The sequence below is a fragment of the Bos taurus genome, chromosome 13, assembly GCF_002263795.3.
Source record: "Bos taurus isolate L1 Dominette 01449 registration number 42190680 breed Hereford chromosome 13, ARS-UCD2.0, whole genome shotgun sequence".
NCBI classification, from domain to species: Eukaryota; Metazoa; Chordata; class Mammalia; order Artiodactyla; family Bovidae; genus Bos; species Bos taurus.
In genome coordinates this window covers 18,104,600-18,123,977 of record NC_037340.1, presented here as the reverse complement: position 1 = coordinate 18,123,977, position 19,378 = coordinate 18,104,600, and the positions used below count along the sequence as shown (strand labels likewise).

General features: G+C 43.8%; 1 protein-coding gene across 7 annotated transcripts in view; it reads left to right on the top strand.

The window, feature by feature from the left end:
* The window catches only part of CCNY (cyclin Y), a 120,476-nt gene that overhangs the window by 85,748 nt on the left and 15,350 nt on the right, over positions 1-19,378 (top strand). For 6 of the 7 annotated variants that reach the window (XM_059892748.1, XM_005214274.3, XM_025000802.2 and 3 more), the window contains 2 exon segments: positions 443-477; positions 7,511-7,611. In XM_059892748.1, the coding sequence (XP_059748731.1) occupies positions 443-477; positions 7,511-7,611 (136 nt within the window). 7 annotated transcript variants of the gene reach the window in all.

The following is a 19,378-nucleotide window of genomic DNA, read 5'->3' as shown; positions in this document are numbered from 1 at the left end:
TTATGGATAGTATTGTTATCATTTGTTGTCTAGTCACTATGTCGTGTCTTATTTCACCCTAGTAGTATGGACCTTTATGGGTCTGTTTTGGTTAGAAATAAATAGTCCTGCTTTTTGTTGACCATCTTAATTAGTGGACGCATGCAGAATTTTATGAACTTTACTAGTTACTGTTTTCTTTAGTTGGGAAGCCGTTACCACTCAGTTAACTATGGTGCAGTGGTTTTGTTGGGTGCTGTGATGTACGTGGTTTCATGTTCTGCTCTCTTAGCAGAGGTCACATCTGCATGTGAGCAGGTCACATTTCTTAAGTCATAATCAAGCAGCTGGATATGTTGGTTGGTGGAAGGACGGACCTTGACACAGAGGCCCATCCTCAGCAACCTGCCAGGGGTTCGCACGCAGGCGTGTAACGTTTCTGTTGCATCTTTTGTTTTCACAGTGAGAGAAAAGCGCAAGAGTCTCTTCATTAACCATGTAAGTGGAGCTGTTCCCCTGTGTTCTTCATAATAACTGTCCAGAGACCACCACACTGTGTGTGCAGTGGGGAAGTGGCCCGTGAATCTTGTCTGCACGTGGAAGAGTGTGAAGAAGGCTGCAGGGCACTCAGGCTCTGTTTGGCCTGTGGCTGGACGGGCACGGCTTGGCATTTATCGCCAGGGCCATTGTGTGACCTGAAGCCCCGGGCTGCTGCTGCTCCCGGATTGGTGTGCGTGGACAGGGTGGCAGCAGATCCCACAGGTCCTTTCCTGCCTCCCTTCCCCCGAGTGACTGTCTCCTAACTCGGTCCCATTTGAATAAGCAAACACATGTTTTCTTCCCCCTTGTTGTTTATAGGTGCAGTAGAGTCTGCATTTTCCTTCGATGCTCTAAGAAAGGATGAACTTAACAACACTTGAATTTTAAAATGAATTAAAAAAAAACCCAGCTCTAGTCTTTCAGCCATTCTGAGCAGCATCTCCCTGCCCTGCTGGCCAGGCATAAAGATATTTGATCTTTTCTCCTTTAATCAGTGGGTGCAGCCAGCCTCCCTCCACCCTGCCCGGGGGTGATCTCAAGCTGCCCCCCCAGGACTGTGGTGCCCAGCCACCAGAACTATGGCCACACATCCTAATCCTCTAAACTTAGGCCTCTTGATGAAGCAGGTGTGTTACCAAATAAGTATATGCCATCAATTCTCATATCCAAAACGAGAATTATGTGTTTGATTTCTCAGGGTTTTTTCTCAGGATTTCTAAACTGTCTGCATTTAAGTATTTGTAGATCTTGAAGTACTAGGCACTGGAGCTTTGTGCTAAACAGACTTAAAGCCATAGTATTGCCTCTTCTGCTCTTTGAAAATCTGGGCAAAATGCAGTTGAAAGGAAACTCATAGCCGGACCTTTGCACCCAAAGGGCTCCACACTCGGCCCATAGGAGGTTGGTGAGTCCTTCGTAGGCAGTGGTCTCAGGGTTGGAGAGACGCCCTGTAGTTTTTATCAGATTCTTACAGCAATTCACGGCCTTTTCCTGGCCCTCTCCAGTTCTGCCACAGCAGTGTGAAGCATCTGTGAAATTACGATCTGTGTCTTAAGGAAAATATGTGGAAAACTGCTATGCCCTTTTTGATTTTTTTGAAAGCTGTGTCTGCCTGGACCTGGAGAGATGAGAGGTTTGACCCCATTCTGTAAGTCTCACTCCCGCCTCTTCACATGCCAGGGGCACTGGAACACTGCCCCCCAGTCAGCACGTCTGCCCAGGAGCCTGTAGACCACCTCTGCTGGTCACTGCAGCCCCATTCAAGTGGCTGGAGGGGAGGCCTGCCCTTGTGCCAGCTGCACGCCCCACATCTCCCCTGTGCCCCACGGCCTCACGCTCTGCGGCGCACCATCCTGGCACCTGCCCTGCGCTGTGCCCCTGACCCAGCGTGTCCTCTCACCCCTGCCAGCCCTCTTGCCCCCCGACACCAAGAGCGGAAGCACAGTTGTTGGAATGTGCTCAGATGTGCTCGTGCCGATAGAAGAAATCTCTGTGCTACGTAACAGATGCCCGGCTAACAGCGTGCCCTCCAGACCACATTGCACAGTGGCATCTCAGCTCTGCGCACGCTGGGAGAAGCCACTGGAATGTGCTGTTTCAACCAACTGAAGTAGAATTGGAGTGGAAGGACCTGCAGGTTCAATTAGGCTAATAAACCAGCTGTGCTTTTCAAGTTTTGAGACCCTCGAGTGTCATAAGTTAGGGCAATAAGGAGACGGGAAGTGGTAATAGTAATCGTCAGTACAGTCTGGTGCACGTTTTATACCGTGTTTGTGCCAGACGCTGTTCTGTAGTCTAATGTGCTGGGTAACTCTGCCCAGGAAGAACTGCGTGTCACTCCAGCCTTCCATGTGGGGAAAGTGAGGCACAAAGAGTCAGCCATCCGAGCAGTAGAGCCAGCCTGGGGCCCAGGGGGCTGGCCCGGGCCATTCAGTCCTCAGACGGTCATACCAAGCGCCACCCGGACACAAGTTGTTTAGCTTTTCATCTGAAGACAGAGAACACTGTTTTCTGAATCGGGGCCCCAACTAACATTTGTAGTTTCTTTTGTTGAACTCTGGAATGACCATTATTATTTGCCCTTGTTTATAAAATCCGTTGTGTTTTTTATTTGCTTTATTGTGAGGGATGTTGTTTCTTAATTTACCCTTCAAGTTTCTGAAGAACCTGCTTATTAGTACATGCTGCTAAGACAGTAAAGAGGCTGCTATTTAAGAAAAAGCAGTGGACGTAGGTCAGCCGTGTGAGGAAAGGTGAGGGGTGATGGTCACAACAGGGAAATAGCTTCCACCAGGTGGAGAGAAACAAGGCCTTTTCTGGCTCCAGGACAGTAACACAGTCTAGCAAGTGATGGAAGCTGACTTTGGATACAGCCTCCAGGGAAGGGGCCAAAAGAAGGAACCCCTGGCTGGTAAAGAGGGCACTGCTCACTGGCTGAGAACTGCCAAGAGAGACTTACAAAGTAAAAGGAGCTTCTTCTAAAAGAATTATTATAGGTTTTAAATCTTGAAGCTATTTGAGGATAAACCCTTTGGGGGAGTTTTAACAGTAAGTTAAACCAGGGCAAATTATAAAGATTAATATTCTAATCAGCGCTATGTTTTAGATGTAATTATCAGATCAACAGTTAGAGGAAAATTTAATACATTATAATAGAGACACTTAGGTATTTTAGTAAAGATTGTGTAAAGGGCTTTATTTAAAGTTCGTAGCACCCCACTCCAGTACTCTTGCCTGGAAAATCCCATGGATGGAGGAGCCTGGTGGGCTACAGTCCATGGGGTCGCTAAGAGTCGGACACGACTGAGCGACTTCACTTTCACTTTTCACTTTCATGCATGGGAGAAGGAAATGGCAACCCACTCCAGTGTTCTTGCCTGGAGAATCCCAGGGACGGGGGAGCCTGGTGGGCTGCTGTCTATGGGGTCGCACACAGTTGGACACGACTGAAGCGACTTAGCAGCAGCAGCAGCAGCTTAAAATTTGCTGAAGTTTGAGCTAGCTGTTTTAATGAATCTTTTAATTAAAATGCGGTAGTCTCTGATTATAAATTGTGGGTGGCATTGTCAGTGGCTGAGAATCTGGAATCTCTCTCCTGAAACTTAAGGAAAACGCAGATCTTTTGCTTTAGCCTAATTTTTCCATGACATTCTCCTCCCCTTGATGACAGCGTACCTGAAGGGAATTGATCATTCTAAGTTAAAGAAAAAATTAAAACAGAGTGAGTCAGGAGTTGAATGGCCAGCCTTCTTTACCCTCGGCAAAATAATCACAGTTATTTGTCTTAATATTGAGACAGGTGGTAGCTGTAAAAACTTTGTGAAGGAATATAGAGCGTTCTTTATCAGTTTAGCAGGAGCCACATTTGTAGCTGGACTTGGAGCCAAAAGAATTTTGTTCAAGCCCTAAATCTACCAGCTGATACAGGGGGACCTTGAAAAAGTCTTGAAGTCATAGTTGTCTGATCTCGTAGAATGACTCCTGGTCCGCCTGTTTACCTAGTGGACTGAACAGAAGGTGATTTTAGCACCATCTGAGTATGTTGATGTTATTTTTGTTATTGCTCATTAGATTTGTAAGTAAATTTTGTTACTTTTCCAAGTTCAGTAGCAAAACTGATCAAAGTCTTTCTGGTATTTTGAGTACGGATATAGTTTTTTCATAAGTATTAAGCCATAGAACTTAAGGAATGAAGTGAATGTGATCCAGGAATTGAAATTTTAAAAATTGTAAACTTTGCTTTTGTCTCTTTGGGAGCTTTGCTCCTAATAGAACACAAATTTATTGAGCACAGTCCCTGCCTGCCTCTGCCACACAAAAGAGCTCAAACCAGGAACCAGGCAGGGGCGCTGCCCTGACTGAGCTCAGGAGCCTTTCTGTGGAGGGATCCTTGTTCTCTCAGCTTTTTTTTTTGGGGGGGGGGGTGGGGGGTGGATGTCAGATCAAGAGAAGTATACATTCTGTGAACCTTGTAGCCCTTCTATCCAGCAAATGACTTAATGCCCAAATAAGGTTTCATACATAACCCCATTATAACAATGCCAAGGAGTTCTATTCAATTTAGAAATTACTAAATAGTTTGAAGGGGGCTTCCCCGATGGCTTAGATGGTAACGAATCTGCCTGCACTGTAGGAGACCCAGGTTCCATCCCTGGGTCGGGAAGACCCCCTGGAGAAGGGAATGGCTACCCACTCCAGTATTCTTGCCTGGAGAATTCCATGGACAGAGGAGCCTGGTGGGCTACAGTCCATGGGGTTGCAAAGAGTCAGAAAGCTAAGTTGGCATCCCCCTTTGGCACACCAGCCCTTAGTGATAGAGGGCTCAGACTAACAGCTGGGGGATCCTCAGGCCAGGACCGGCCCCTGGGGATGCTGGTTTCCAGTTAACCCTGTGAACCCAAAGGGTACTGCTACTCCTGAAAGGAGGATGAGGAAGTGCCCACTCTGTGACCTGGTATATCACTGACCTCCTCTCCTTAAGTCTAGTGCTCATGTTTTCTTAGGGAAACCACTTACTCTTGGCTGTGCCCATCATGTTTTCATCTTAGGAAATTTGTGTCAGAGGAAACAGTGGAAACCTCATAAATAGAAGTCAGTCATTGCTGTCCTTTGCCTCACTGTTGTGATTATTCCTAAATAATAATTCTCTTGTATCTCTAAAGATCCTTTAATATATCAACTAATTACTGAATTTTTGAGTTAAGTATATCTGTTGAGGTTTCTGTTTATAGTAGATTTTCCATTGGTAGGGAAAATTTCATAAGAATTTTCTTTAAAACTTGCCACACGTTAATAATCTATTATTAGATTGCAAGTTTTTGTCTGTGACTTAAGTGTGATTGCTACCTGACCTACAAAAGAGATCAAAATGGTTTTTAATGTCTCTGGCTTGTCTTAATGAAACTGTTGTGATTAATCTGATAGACGTGAAAAATGCCATGTTAAAATTGCACTCAAGAAACTTGAACTTGACAGGCTTTTTGGTGTCCTTATCTTACACAGGGCTTCCCTAGTAGCTCAGTTGGTGAAGAATCTGCCTGCAATGCAGGAGACCCAGGTTCGATCCCTGGGAAGGAAAGATCCCCTGGAGAAGGGAATGGCAACCTACTCCAGTACTCTTGCCTGGAAAATCCCATGGACCAGAGGACTTGGCGGACTACAGTCCATGGAATCACAAAGAGTCAGACACGACTGTGCGTATTATCTTACACAGGCACAGAACAATGTGTGCCTAAACACATTGGCCAAGAACAAGCCTTATCTTTTGAATTCCCTGACTCTGGTTATTTCCTCCTGACCCACATGCCCTTCGCAAAAGCAGTGCTCCAGAGGGTTGTAGTGATTCAGTGGTGCAGTGCCCTCTGGTGGGGATTTTAGGAACTGTATGCCCCAAGGAGTGATGATCAGCAAGAGGGGAGATTGTTTATAACACTGTCTTCTGTTTCTCAGGCTGTTGCATATTTCTGTAATTTTATCACATGTGAAAGTGAAAGTCCCTTAGTTGTGTCTGACTTTTTGCACCCCATGGACTATACAGTCCATGGAATTCTCCAGGCCAGAATACTGGAGTAGGTAGCCGTTCCCTTCTCTAGGGGATCTTCCCAACCCAGGGATTGAACCCAGGTCTCTTGCATTGCAGATGGATTGTTTACCAGCTGAGCCACAAGGGAAGCCCTTATTACACGGGAAAGTGAAGTCGCTCAGTCGTGTCCGACTCTTTGCAACCCCATGGACTGTAGCCTATGAGGCTTCTCAGTCCATGGGATTTTCCAGGCAAGAATGCTGGAGTGGATTGCCATTTCCTTCTCCAGGGGATCTTCCCAACCCAGGAAACGAACCCGGGTCTCCCGCATTTCGGGCGGAAGCTTTACCGTCTGAGCCCACCAGGGAAGCCCTATTACACGGGAAACCTTACTAAATAAGAAGTAAATGTTAAACAGGGCATTTGGTCTCTGATGAGCTTTAAGGCTCCCTTCATGTTCATAAACCATGGGTACTAAGGGCTTCCCTGGGGGTGGGCAGGTGAGTTAGGGCAGTGTTATTATCCTTAAGGAATTAATTGTTTTGGTTGCTGAAAATGACAACTTTTGATTGTCAACATAGCACCAGGCCAGTCGAAACTCGTTTGGATGATTTTTTTTTTTTTTTAGCATACTTTGAGCAAGAATGATCCAGATTGATATCTACTAATCACATTGCCCACATAATTGCCAGAAATCTACTTACTATTCAGTTAGATGTCAGCTGCGTATAATTTAAATTCTTTTTCCTTAGCAGTATGTTTTAGAATATAGTTCTAAAACTATAGTTCTCAGTTCTAAAGTTTTCCAAAGAGCTCAAAATTTACACAGCCTGAGAGAACCAGGTGCACAGCTGCCACAGGCACCCACCTGAAACTCATCCACTGGTCATATTTTCAAAAGCATCAGATAACTTGCACCTTTAAAATGTATTTTCCCCTTAAAGAAGGAGTATTTTTTTCTTTACATCTTCACCTCCTGAAATTGTCTTCAATTCAGGAGTAGGAGATTCTAAATTAACAGTGGCTGTCTCTTCCATGGTCCCCAAATCGACTGTACCTCAGGGGTAGGAAAAAATGGGTTCTGTGGACTCCTGTCTTGATTCTGGCACCTCACACGGGGTTGCCCCCGAAGCATGGGCTTCTGCTGGTGAGAAGAGTGCATGCTTCTTGTTTCTCAGTGATTTTTATGGACTCTGCAGCACACCCTTTGATGCTCGATTTTGGGAGTGTGCTGAGCTGATGGAGGTTTGGGACCGGGAGTGGTGGTGGTGACTTTTTTATATGGAAGAACATGGAATTCCATGGTAGGAAGAAAGTGAGTTTTGTGCTGTACTTGCTGGTAGTATTAACATTTCTCGGTAAGACACTTTTCCTCTATAGGCTGGTCTCAAGGTGAAGGGGATGATGTTCCTTGGAAGAATTTTGAGCCCCTTTTTAATTGTTCTTGTCTTGTTGCCATTGTTTTTGTAGCATCCTCCAGGACAAATAGCGAGGAAATACAGCTCCTGCTCGACTATTTTCCTAGATGATAGCACAGTCAGTCAACCAAACCTCAAGTATACAATTAAATGGTGGGTATACACATTTTTTCCTTAACTGAATGTCTTTTCTGTTCCTTAACCTGCTGGCTAACTGGTTGTGGGATCTGTGAGTGGTAGGATTGGGTAGGGGGAGGACATTGATACTCAGGGAGTCTTTTAAAAATGTGATTTGGGGAGTTAAAATGTAGAGATGTTCAAAATATTTATGTATATTACTATTTACAAAAAAGACCAAAATTTTCAATGACTTGAAATTGTAAGTTAAGCATAGTTTTGTTTTTGTGGATGCTTTCTACCTTCCCACTTTGTATGGACTCCATCCCAGCCTAACTCTGCTTGAATTTTACTGTCAGAATGTGATGGGTCCCACTTTGACTTGGGGCTGCAGTAGAGAGCAGGCCTGGCACCGTGGAAGGGTGCTTGTCTGGAGCAAGGACAGCAGGCTTCTGACCTTGGCTCCCTCCCCAGCGGGGAGGGTGGGAGTGAAGACCCTTCACTTTGGGCTTCTGCTGTAAAGTGGGGTTTAAGGGAGGAAGGGGAGTCTTTGGATTAAAATCTTGACCTTTGGGCTTCAGCTCCCTTATTTTAAAGTGGGAAATGGGAGGGTTGGAGCACTGGTTTTCCCTGAAGTGTGCCCCCCAGCATTGTAGTAGGAAGCCTTGACTGAGGTTATAGAGACCCACTTGCTCGGGATCTAGTCTAGGCTTCACTGTGAAAAACCTGGGATATTTTGCCTCTGTACTCATTTAAGGAGAATCCATGTTTAACAGCTCTCTGTGCCATCGTGTGCAGTGAGTGTTTGCTTTCTAAATAAGATGCTTTCTGTTCCATTGGGCCAGGCCTTCAGGTCTAGAAACCCTTTCCTGCACATGCCCATATGTGACAGTGAGTTAGGCCTGCTGGGCAGTGGAGACTGGGATAGTCTTCTGTGGACAGTGTCCCCTCCAGGGGGAAGGTGGGAGGTGGGCCCACCTGGAGAGTTGGGTGAGTTGCATGTCTCTAAGACCTAAATGGGAATGTAGCTTCTTCCTTTGTTCCATTGGTGATGGAGGGTGTGGTGGTGACCAGTGGGCATCACCCCATGGTGGACACTCACAGCTAGGGGACCATGTGTGCCCTCACCCCTGTTAGGCCCTTGGTCAAGCCACTCTGCCCTGGGAGCTTCATGCCAGGAACGAGAGGTGCTGGGGGGTGGGAGCCTGGAGACCTGGTAGCTAGCACCCACTCCAGCCCTGGAGCTCAGCCTCCCTGGGGTCTGAGACCCGTTTTCGGGGCCAGTCGGTTTCCTGGGCCTCCGACTCTGTTGCTCAGAACTTCCTCCAGGGATGACTTCACACTGCCCCTGATTGTGACACAGACAGTCGGGGGCCCAGCAGGATATCTGGGTGACAGTTGGATACTTCAGTATTGAGTCTGAGAGGTGCCAGCTCCAAAGTCGTGTGTGTGGTTTGTGCATCAGCAGTTTTAGCCATACTGCACCTGCAAGGCCCCCGCAGGGGCTTAAGGGCTCCATGAGATGTGTCTGGCCCCACACATCCAGGATCTGGATTGTCAGCCCCTCCAGGAGGGTTTCATGGGTAGCCAAAGCTGAGGACCCCAGACATCTGTGGACCTCTGCCTTCCAATTCTCTCGAAGGTGTCACCTATGGTTAATACCAAGACAAAGAAAAGGGTCTCCCACGCAAAGGGTGGAACGTCCAACCTGACACCCTCAGTCTCATCAGGTCGTGACTTGTATCTGCAAAAAAAATGAAAACTTAACCTGTTTTAAGAACTACCACAGATGCTGGACTCTTCTAGAAAACATCACATCGACTTGGTCTCTCGTTGTAAACACTGACAACTGGTCTATGGTATCCGTTTGTCTCATCACTGTGATGTTGTGATGTTGACTACATGCCTAAAGTGGTCACCAGAGAGCACTAGGTGCAGTTCCCTGTGCTCTACACTCTAACACCCTCTTACTGAGGTGCTCATAGTTCCCTGTTGGTGGGTTTTCTTCTTGTTGAAACAAGCAATGAAACTACTCAAGGACTCTGATGAAGAAGGACATGAAGAGGTCAAGCCCTGAGCCTTTAGAGTGGGAGCACTGACTCTAAGACCCTCGACTACCAGAGAACTAACCCTAGGGAGTATCAAATAGTGAGAACTCACACAAAGGAAACCACTTGAATACAGGATCCAGCATCATGCAACCACCAGTAGCACCCTTTGCAGGACGCCCCATCTAAACAACAAACAAAACAAAAATACAAACTCAGTGATCAGCAGACAGGATTATCACCTCACTCAGCCTTGCCCATCAAGGCTGAGTGAAAAACAAACAAAAAACTCATCACAAATCTCACCCTATACAAAGCTTACACAAACCATTGGACCAGCCTTAGGAGGGCAGAAACCAAAAGGAAGAAAGAATTCAACCTTGAAGCCAGGGAAAATGAGACCTCAAACACTATAAGTTTAAAAAAAAAAAATAATGAAAAGGCACAGAAATACTATACAAATGAAGGACCAAATTAGAAACACAGAAGTCCAAATAAATGAAGAGGAAATAGGCAAACTACCCGAAAAAGAATTCAGAATAATGATAGTAAAGATGATCAAAAACCTTGAAATCAAACTGGGCAAAATGCAAGAATCAATTAACAAAGACCTAGAAGAATTAAAGAATAAACACACAGAGACAACACAATTACTGAAATTAAAAATACTCTGGAAGGAATCTGAAGCAGAACAAATCAGTGAGCTGGAAGATAAAATGGTGGAAATAACTTCTGGAGAGCAAATAAAGTAAAAAGAATGAAAAGAACTTAGGATAGTCTCAGAGACCTCTGAGACAATAGCAAACGCACAAACATTCGAATTATAGGGGTCCCAGAAGAAGAAGAGAAAAAGGAAGGCTATGAGAAAAATTTTGAAGAGATTATAGTTGAAATTTCCCCAACATGGAAAAGGAAATTGTCACATCAAGTCCAAGAGGCACAGAGAGTCCCATACAGGATAAACCCAAGGAGAAACATGCTAAGACACATACTAATCAAACTAACAAAGACTAAACAATATTAAAAGCAGCAAGGGAAAAGCAACAAGTAACATACAAGGGAAACACCATACGTTTAACAGCTGATCTTTCAGCAGAAACTCTGCAGGCCAGAAGGGAATGGCAGGATATATTTAAAGTACTGAAAGGGAAAAATCTACAACCAAGATTACTGTACCCGGCAAGGATCTCATTCAAAATTGATGGAGAAATAAAAAGCTTTTTAGACAAGCAAAAGTTAAGAGAACTCATACCATGAAACCAGCTTTACAACAAATGTTAAAGGGACTTATATAGTCAAGAAATGCAAGAGAAGGAACAAGATCTTCAAAATCAACCCCAAACAATTAAGAAAATGGCAATAGGAACATATATATCAATTATTACTTTAAATGTAAATGGATTAAATGCTCCAACCAAAAGACACAGACTGGCTGAATGTATACAAAAACAAGACCCATATATATGCTGTCTACAAGAAACCCACTTCAGACCCCAGGACACATATAGACTGAAAGTGAGAGGATGGCAAAATATATTCCATGCAAATGGGAAGGAAAAGAAAGCTGGAGTAGCAATCCTCATATCAGACAAAATAGACCTGAAAATAAAGAATATCAGAAGAGATAAGGAAGGACACTACATAATGATCAGGGGATCAATCTAAGAGGACGACATAACAATTGTAAATATCTATGCACCCAACATAGGAGCACCTCAATACATAAGACAAACACTGCTGCTGCTGTCACTTCAGTCGTGTCTGACTCTGTGCGACCCCATAAACGGCAGCCCACCAGGCTCCCCTGTCCCTGGGACTCTCCAGACAAGAACACTGGAGTGGGTTGCTACTTCCTTCTCCAATGCAGGAAAGTGAAAAGTGAAAGTGAAGTTGCTCAGTCGTGTCCAACTCTTAGAGACCCCATGAACTACAGCCTACCAAGCTCCTCCATCCATGGGATTTTCCAGGCAGGAATACTGGAGTGGGGTGCCATTGCCGTCTCCGAAGACAAACGCTAACAGACATAAAAGGAGAAATTGACAGTAACACAATAATAGTAGGAGACCCCACTCATACCATTGGACAGATCATCAAAACAGAAAACTAATAAGGAAACACAAGTCTTAAATGATACATTAGATGAGATGGGTCTCATTGATATCTTCAGGACATTAAATGCAGAAGAATACACCTTCTCAAGTGCACATGGAACATTCTCCAGGATAGACCACATCTTGGGTCACAAATCAAACCTCAGTAAATTTAAGAAAATTGAAATTGTATCAAGCATCTTCTCTGAGCACAACGCTATGAGACTAGATATCAATTATAAGAAAAAAAACTGTAAGAAACACAAACACATGGAGATTAAACACTATGTTTCTAAATAACCAACAGGTGACTGAAGAAATCAAAAGGAAAATCAAAAAATTTCTAGAAACAACAATGAAAACATGACAACTCAAAACCTATGGCGTGCAGCAAAAGCAGTTCTAAGAGGGAAGTTTATAGTAATACAATCCTACATCAAGAAACAAGAGAAACCTCGAATAGACAACCTAACTTTACACCTAAAACAACTGGAAAAAGAAGAACAAAACCCCCCCAAAATTAGTAGAAGGAGAGCAATCATAAAGATCCGAGCAGAGATAAATGAAAAAAAAATGAAAGAATAGTAAAGATTAATAAAACTAAAATCTGGTTCTTTTAAGAAGATAAACTTGACAAACCTTTAGCCAGACTCATCAAGAAAAGAGGAGAATCAAATCAACAAAATTAGAAATGAAAAAAGAGATTACAACAGACAATGCAAAAATACAAAGGATTATAAGATAAGAGACTATTGTGAACAACTATATGGCAATAAAATGGATAGCCTGGAAGAAATGGACAGATTCTTAGAAAAGTTTAATCTTCCAGGAAGAAATAGAAATTATGAACAACCCAATTATAAGCACTGAAATTGAAGCTGTGATCAAAAGTCTCCCCAAAAACAAAAGCCTAGGACCAGATGGCTTCACAGGAGAATTCTTTCAAACATTTAGAGAAGAGCTAATGCCTATCCTTCTAAAATTCTTTCAAAAAATTGCAGAGGAAGGAATACTTCCAAACTTATTCTACAAGGCCACCATCACCCTGATAACCAAAACGAGATAAAGACAACACAGAAAACCTTATTGCCAAATTCAGACTTAAATTGAAGAAAGTAAGGAAAACCACTAGACCATTCAGGTATGACCTAAATCAAATCCCTTACAATTATACAGTGGAAGTGACAAATAGATTAAAGGGATTAGATCTGATAGAGTGCCTGATGAACTATGGACGGAGGTTCTTGATATTGTACAGGAGGCATTGATCAATACCACCCCCAAGAAAAAGAAATGCAAACAGGCAAAATGGTTGTCTGAGGAGGCCTTACAAATAGATGTGAAAAGAAGAGAAGCGAAAAGCAGAGGAGGAAAGTAAAGATATACCCACTTGAATGCAGAGTTCCAAGGAATAGCAAGGAGAGATAAGAAAGCTTTCCTCAGTGATCAATGCAAGGAAATAGAGAAAAACAATAGAACGGGAAAGACTAGAGATCTCTTCAAGAATATTAGAGATACCAAGGGAACAGTTCATGCAAAGGACAAAAGGACAAAATGGTATGGACCTAACAGAAGCAGAAGATACTAAGAAGAGGTGGCGAGAATACACAGAAGAACTATACTAAAAAGATCTTCAAGACCCAGATTATCATGATGGTGTGATCACTCACTCACCTAGAGCCAGACATCCTGGAATGTGAAGTCAAGTGGGCCTTAGGAAGCATCACTATGACCAAAGCTAGTGGAGGTGATGGAATTCCAGTTAAGCTACTTCAAATCCTAAAAGATGATGCTGTAAAGTGCTGCACTCAATATGCCAGCAAACTTGGAAAACTCAGCAGTGGCCACAGGACTGGAAAAGGTCAGTTTTCATTCTAATCCCAAAGAAAGGCAATGCCAAAGAATGCTCAAACTGCTGCACAATTGCACTCATCTCACATGCTAGTAAAGTCATGCTCAAAATTCTCCAAGCCAGGCTTCAGCAATACGTGAACTGTGAACTTCCAGATATTCAAGCTGGTTTTAGAAAAGGCAGAAGAACCAGAGATCAAATTGCCAACATCTGTTGGATCACTGAAAAAGTGAGAGAGTTCCAGAAAAACATCTATTTCTGCTTTATTGACTGTGCCAAAGCCTTTGACTGTGTGGATCACAACAAACTGTTGAAAATTCTGAAAGAGATGGGAATACCAGACCACCTGACCTGCCTCTGCATACAGAGAAATCTGTATGCAGGTCAGGAAGCAACAGTTAGAACTGGACATGGAACAACAGACTGGTTCCAAATAGGAAAAGGAGTACATGAAGGCTGTATATTGTCACCCTGCTTATTTAACTTATATGCAGAGCACATCATGAGACACGCTGGGCTGGAAGAAGCACAAGCTGGAATCAAGATTGCCCGGAGAAATATCAATAACCTCAGATATGCAGATGACACCATCCTTACCACAGAAAACGAAGAACTAAAGAGCCTCTTGATGAAGTCAAAGAGGAGTGAAAAAGTTGGCTTAAAGCTCAACATTCAGAAAACTAAGATCATGGCATCCGGTCCCATCACTTCATGGCAAATAGTTGGGGAAACAATGAAACAGTGGCAGAGTTTATTTTTTGGGGCTCCAGAATCACTGCAGATGGTGATTGCAGCCATGAAATTAAAAGATGCTTACTCCTTGGAAGGAAAGTTATGACCAACCTAGACAGCATATTAAAAAGCTGAGACATTACTTTGCCAACAAAGGTCCATCCAGTCCTTTCATGCATTGGAGAAGGAAATGGCAGCCCACTCCAGTGTTCTTGCCTGGAGAATCCCAGGGACGGGGGAGCCTGGTGGGCTGCCGTCTGTGGGGTCACACAGAGTCGGACACGACTGAAGTGACTTTGCAGCAGCAGCAGCAGTCAAGGCTATGGTTTTTCCTGTCATCACATATGGATGTGAGAGTTAGACTGTGAAGAAAGCTGAGCGCTGATGAATGGATGCTTTTGAACTGTTGTGTTGGAGAAGACTCTTAAGAGTCCCTTGGACTGCAAGGAGATCCAACCAGTCCATCCTAAAGGAAATCAATCAGTCCTGAATATTCATTGGAAGGACTGATGTTGAAGCTGAAGCTCCGATACTTTGGCCATCTGATGCAAAGAACCAACTCATTTGAAAAGACCCTGATGCTGGGAAGGATTGAAGGCAGGAGGAGAAGGGGATGACAGAGGATGAGATGGTTGGATGGCATCACCGATTCAATGGACATGAGTTTGAGTAAACTCCAGGAGTTGGTGATGGACAGGGAGGCCTGGCATGCTGCAGTCCATGGGGTCACAAGGAGTCAGACACAACTGAGCAACTGAACTGAAGGAGACAAAAGAACTGTACACAAAAAATTATAAGACACTAATGAAATAAATCAAAGATGACATTAAACAGATGGCGAGATATTCCATGTTCCTGGGTAGGAAGAATCAATACTGTGAAAATGACTATACTACCAAACGCAGTCTACAGATTCACTCTGACCCCTATCAAATTACCAATGACATTTTTCACACAACTAGAACAAAAGATTTCACAATTCATATGGAAACACAAAAGACCCCAAATAGCCAAAGTAGTCTTGAGAAAGAAGAATGGAGCTGGAGGACTCAACCTTCCTGACTTCAGATTATACTACAAAGCTTCAGTCATCAAGACAGTATGGTACTGGCACAAAAACAGAAATATACACCAGTGGAACAAGATAGAAAGCCCAGAAATAAACCCATGCACCTATGGGTACTTTATTTTTCACTAAGGAGGCGAGAATATACAATGGGGCAAAGACAGCCTCTTCAGTAAATGGTGCTGGAAAAACTGGAGAACTACGTGTAAAAGAATGAAATTAAAACACTTCCTAACACCATACACAAAGATAAACTCAAAATGTATTAAAGACCTAAATACAAGACCAGAACTATAAAAACCCTTAGATGAAAACATAGGCAGAACACTAGATGACATAAATCAAAGCAAGATCCTATGTGACCCACCTCCTAGAGTAATAGAAATAAAAGCAAAAGTAAACAAGTGGGACCTGACTAAACTTAAAAGCTTTTGCACAGCAAAGGAAACACTAAGCAGGCTGAAAAGACAACCCTCAGAATGTTGTCTGAAGAAAATAATAGCAAATGAAACAACTGACAAAAGATTGCTTTATGAAATATATAAGCAGCTCATATAACTCAATACCAGAAAAACAAACAACCCAATCAAAAAGTGGGAAAAAGACCTAAACAGACATTTCTCCAAAGAAGACATATAGATGGCTAACAAACATGAAAAGATGCTCAACATCACTCTTTATTAGAGAAATGCAAATCAAAACTACAATAAGATATCACCTCACACCGGTCAGAATAGCCATCAGTAAAAAGTCTACAAACAGTAAATGCTGGAGAAGGGTGTGGAGAAAAGGTAACCTCTTGCACTGTTGGTGGGAATGTAAATTGATTCAGCCACTATGGAAGACGGTATGGAGATTCCTTAAAAAACTAGAAATAAAACGACCATATGACCCCGGCATATACCCTGAGGAAACCAAAATTTAAAGACACATGTATCCCATTATTCATTGCAACACTATTTACAATAGCTAGAACATGGGAGCAACCTAGATGTCCATTGACAGATGAATAGATAAAGAAGATGTGGTACAGATACACAACGAAACATTACTCAGCTATAAGAAGGAACGCCTTTGAGTCAGTTCCAATGAGGTAGATGAACCTAGAACCTATTAAAGAGTGAAGTAAGTCAGAGAAAGATAAATATCATATTTTAACGCATATATATGGAATCTAGAAAAATGGTACTGAAGAATTTACTTACAGAGCAGCAGTGGAGAAACCAACATAGAGAACAGACTTATGGACTTGGGGAGAGGGGAGGAGAGAATGTATGTATGGAAAGAATAACATGGAAACTTACATTACCATATGTAAAATAGATAGCCAATGGGAATTGCTGTATGGCTCAGGAAACTCAAACAGGGGCTCTGTATCATCCTAGAGGGGTGGGATGGGGAGGGAGATGGGAGGGAGGTTCAAAAGGGAGGGGATATATGTATACCTATGGCTGATTCATGTTGAGGTTTGACAGAAAACAGGAAAATTCTGTAAAGCAATTATCCTTCAATAAAAAATAAATAAATGTTAAAAAAAAAAAAAGAAGAGAAGCTGGAAAGCTAGGGCAGTGGTGAGGGTTGAGTGTCCAGAGGAAGAGTCCAGTGTGGACGCTGTGGCTTCCCTGGGCACCACCCAGATCTGAGATGCCTTCAGGCAATAGCTTATTTGTTTAAAACGTGCCCTGTTTTTACAAATGTCCATTTTGGATCTGAGAGCTTGGCAGGGTGGACCCTAACTGTAGACATACCATCAGAATCCTTCCCTGTAAATCTTGTATGTCACACGTGACTTGGTGATGGTCATTTTGAGGTGTTAGCAGGCCTGGGAGACTTCAGCCAGGGCCTTTGCCTGCACAAGGGGAATGCATGTCATGAAGGGCAGGGTGTGCGACGTCTGAATGCTCTCCTGTTCTGAAATTTTGCCACCTGCCAAGGCCCCTGTGGTCTCCTCCCCCAAGATGTCAAAATTGATACAAACTCACTAATCAGTCATTCAGCTTCCTGTGGGCAGAGCGGGGCAGGGGCATTTGTGGGCTGAACTCATCTTCTGTTAACCACGTTTGACCTTTGAGAAAAGCTCTGGGTTCTTACAAGTGCTTTGTAAGCTAATTTTAGAAGAAAACCCTCTGGGAAGTTCCCTGGTGGCCTAGTGGTCAGGATTCTGGGCTTTTCATGGCTGTGGCCTGGGTTCAATACCTAGTCGGTGCAGCCAGAAAAAAGAATAAAATTACAAAAAGACCCAATTGGAAATCCAGGAACTGAAAGGTACTGTGAAATAAAATTCGTATTAAAAAAAAAAAAGAAAACTCTTGTGTAAATTGGGGATTGCCCAAAGAGCAAACATATTTGCACATTCTGGTTAGGGAATGGGTGGAGGGTTGAAAGGTCAAAGAAGCAGATGTGTGACAGGTTTGCACACAATTCTGTGTTCCTTTTTTTTCACAGGCATGATATCTTCCCTGAGAACTTGATTTTTCCCCTGAATGCTGATAGCTGTGGTATGAATTCAGAGTTTGCCATCCACCCTGGTGCCCCTGTAACCACCCCAGGCCCCCAGTTGTGTACAAGCATGGGGCTGGTGCTCAGAGGATGGGTGCAGGTGGTGAGGAGCTGTTTGCAGCTGCCCACACCATCCATCAGAGAAGGCAGTGGCACCCTACTCCAGTACTTTTGCCTGGAAAATGCCATGGATGGAGGAGCCTGGTGGGCTACACAATCCATGGGGTCGCACACAGTCGGAGACGACTGAGCGACTTCACTTTCACTTTTCACTTTCACGCACTGGAGAAGGAAATGGCAACCCACTCCAGTGTTCTTGCCTGGAGAATCCCAGGGACGGGGGAGCCTGGTGGGCTGCCGTCTATGGGGTTGCATGGAGTCCGACACGACTGAAGTGACTTAGCAGCAGCAGCAGCAGCAGCAGCAGCAGCACCATCCATGGCCCCTGGCCTCAGGATCAGAGCAGCTTCGTACACCTTCCAGAACCCGGCACCTCTGACCTAGCTCTAGGTCAGAAGTGAGGCAAGGGTGGTGCTAGCTGTCAGAAATGGGGTTTGTTTTCCTGGGCAAGAAAATAGCTTCTTTTCCTTCCAGGCTCCCCTTTCCTCCTGGTTCTGCAACTAGGGCAGTTGCTCTAGCCCTCTGGTTGGCCTGTCCTTGGAGACCTCGCCAGTTCTGAGGATGTGGCAGACTGGCCAGGCCTCCCAAGCTGGCCATTGGGAGTGAAGCCTGGGGTTGATTCCATTTCCAGCTGGCCAGGCTTTGCCCTCAAGAGTTGCTTGCTGCTTTCACCGTGACCTGCTGAACTGGCCAGTAGAGCTAGACCACACGTGCATCCTCAGCTTGGTTTTCCCACTTTCGGGGTTTGACCTTGAGTGGACATTGGCCTTCCGAGCATCCCTGTGTTTCACGGGGGTGTGAGTCATGATAACGTCCAACCTGGCTTTGGGTTCTAGAGATACGGGAGATAGTAGTAACCTGGGGCCCTGAGACTTTCCCTCCACAGAGGCTGGAAGACCTCCAGAGATGGAATCATTCATTAGGCAACAACAGCAGTAATAATAGTAACTTTCATTTGAGAACTTTATATTTGAGATCATGCTTTTATTTACTTCGTTTGATTGTAATAACCACTCTGCAATGCAGGTTGAATTGTCTGAATGTGAAGTGAAGGCTCTGAGGGGTGGATGAACTCTTAACTGATGAAGGAGCCAGGTTTTGAGCCCAGCTGGTCTGACTTCAGTCCAGTGATGTTTTTCCTATGACATGTTTCCTCACAGGGAGCACAGGGACCGTATTTTTTCCTAAAGCAGTTAAAGTAATCACTTTACCAAACCCAATCATATGAAACATTCAATTTAATCATCACAGCGTGACTTTTAAATGAATAAAACAGTATCTCTTCCTTTTTTCCAGAGGCCAGCATTATAGAATGAAAGTGCACAAAACCATTATATAAGTCAGAAATCCTGACATCTGATATCTTTACATGAATTTTCTCATTTATAAAATAGAA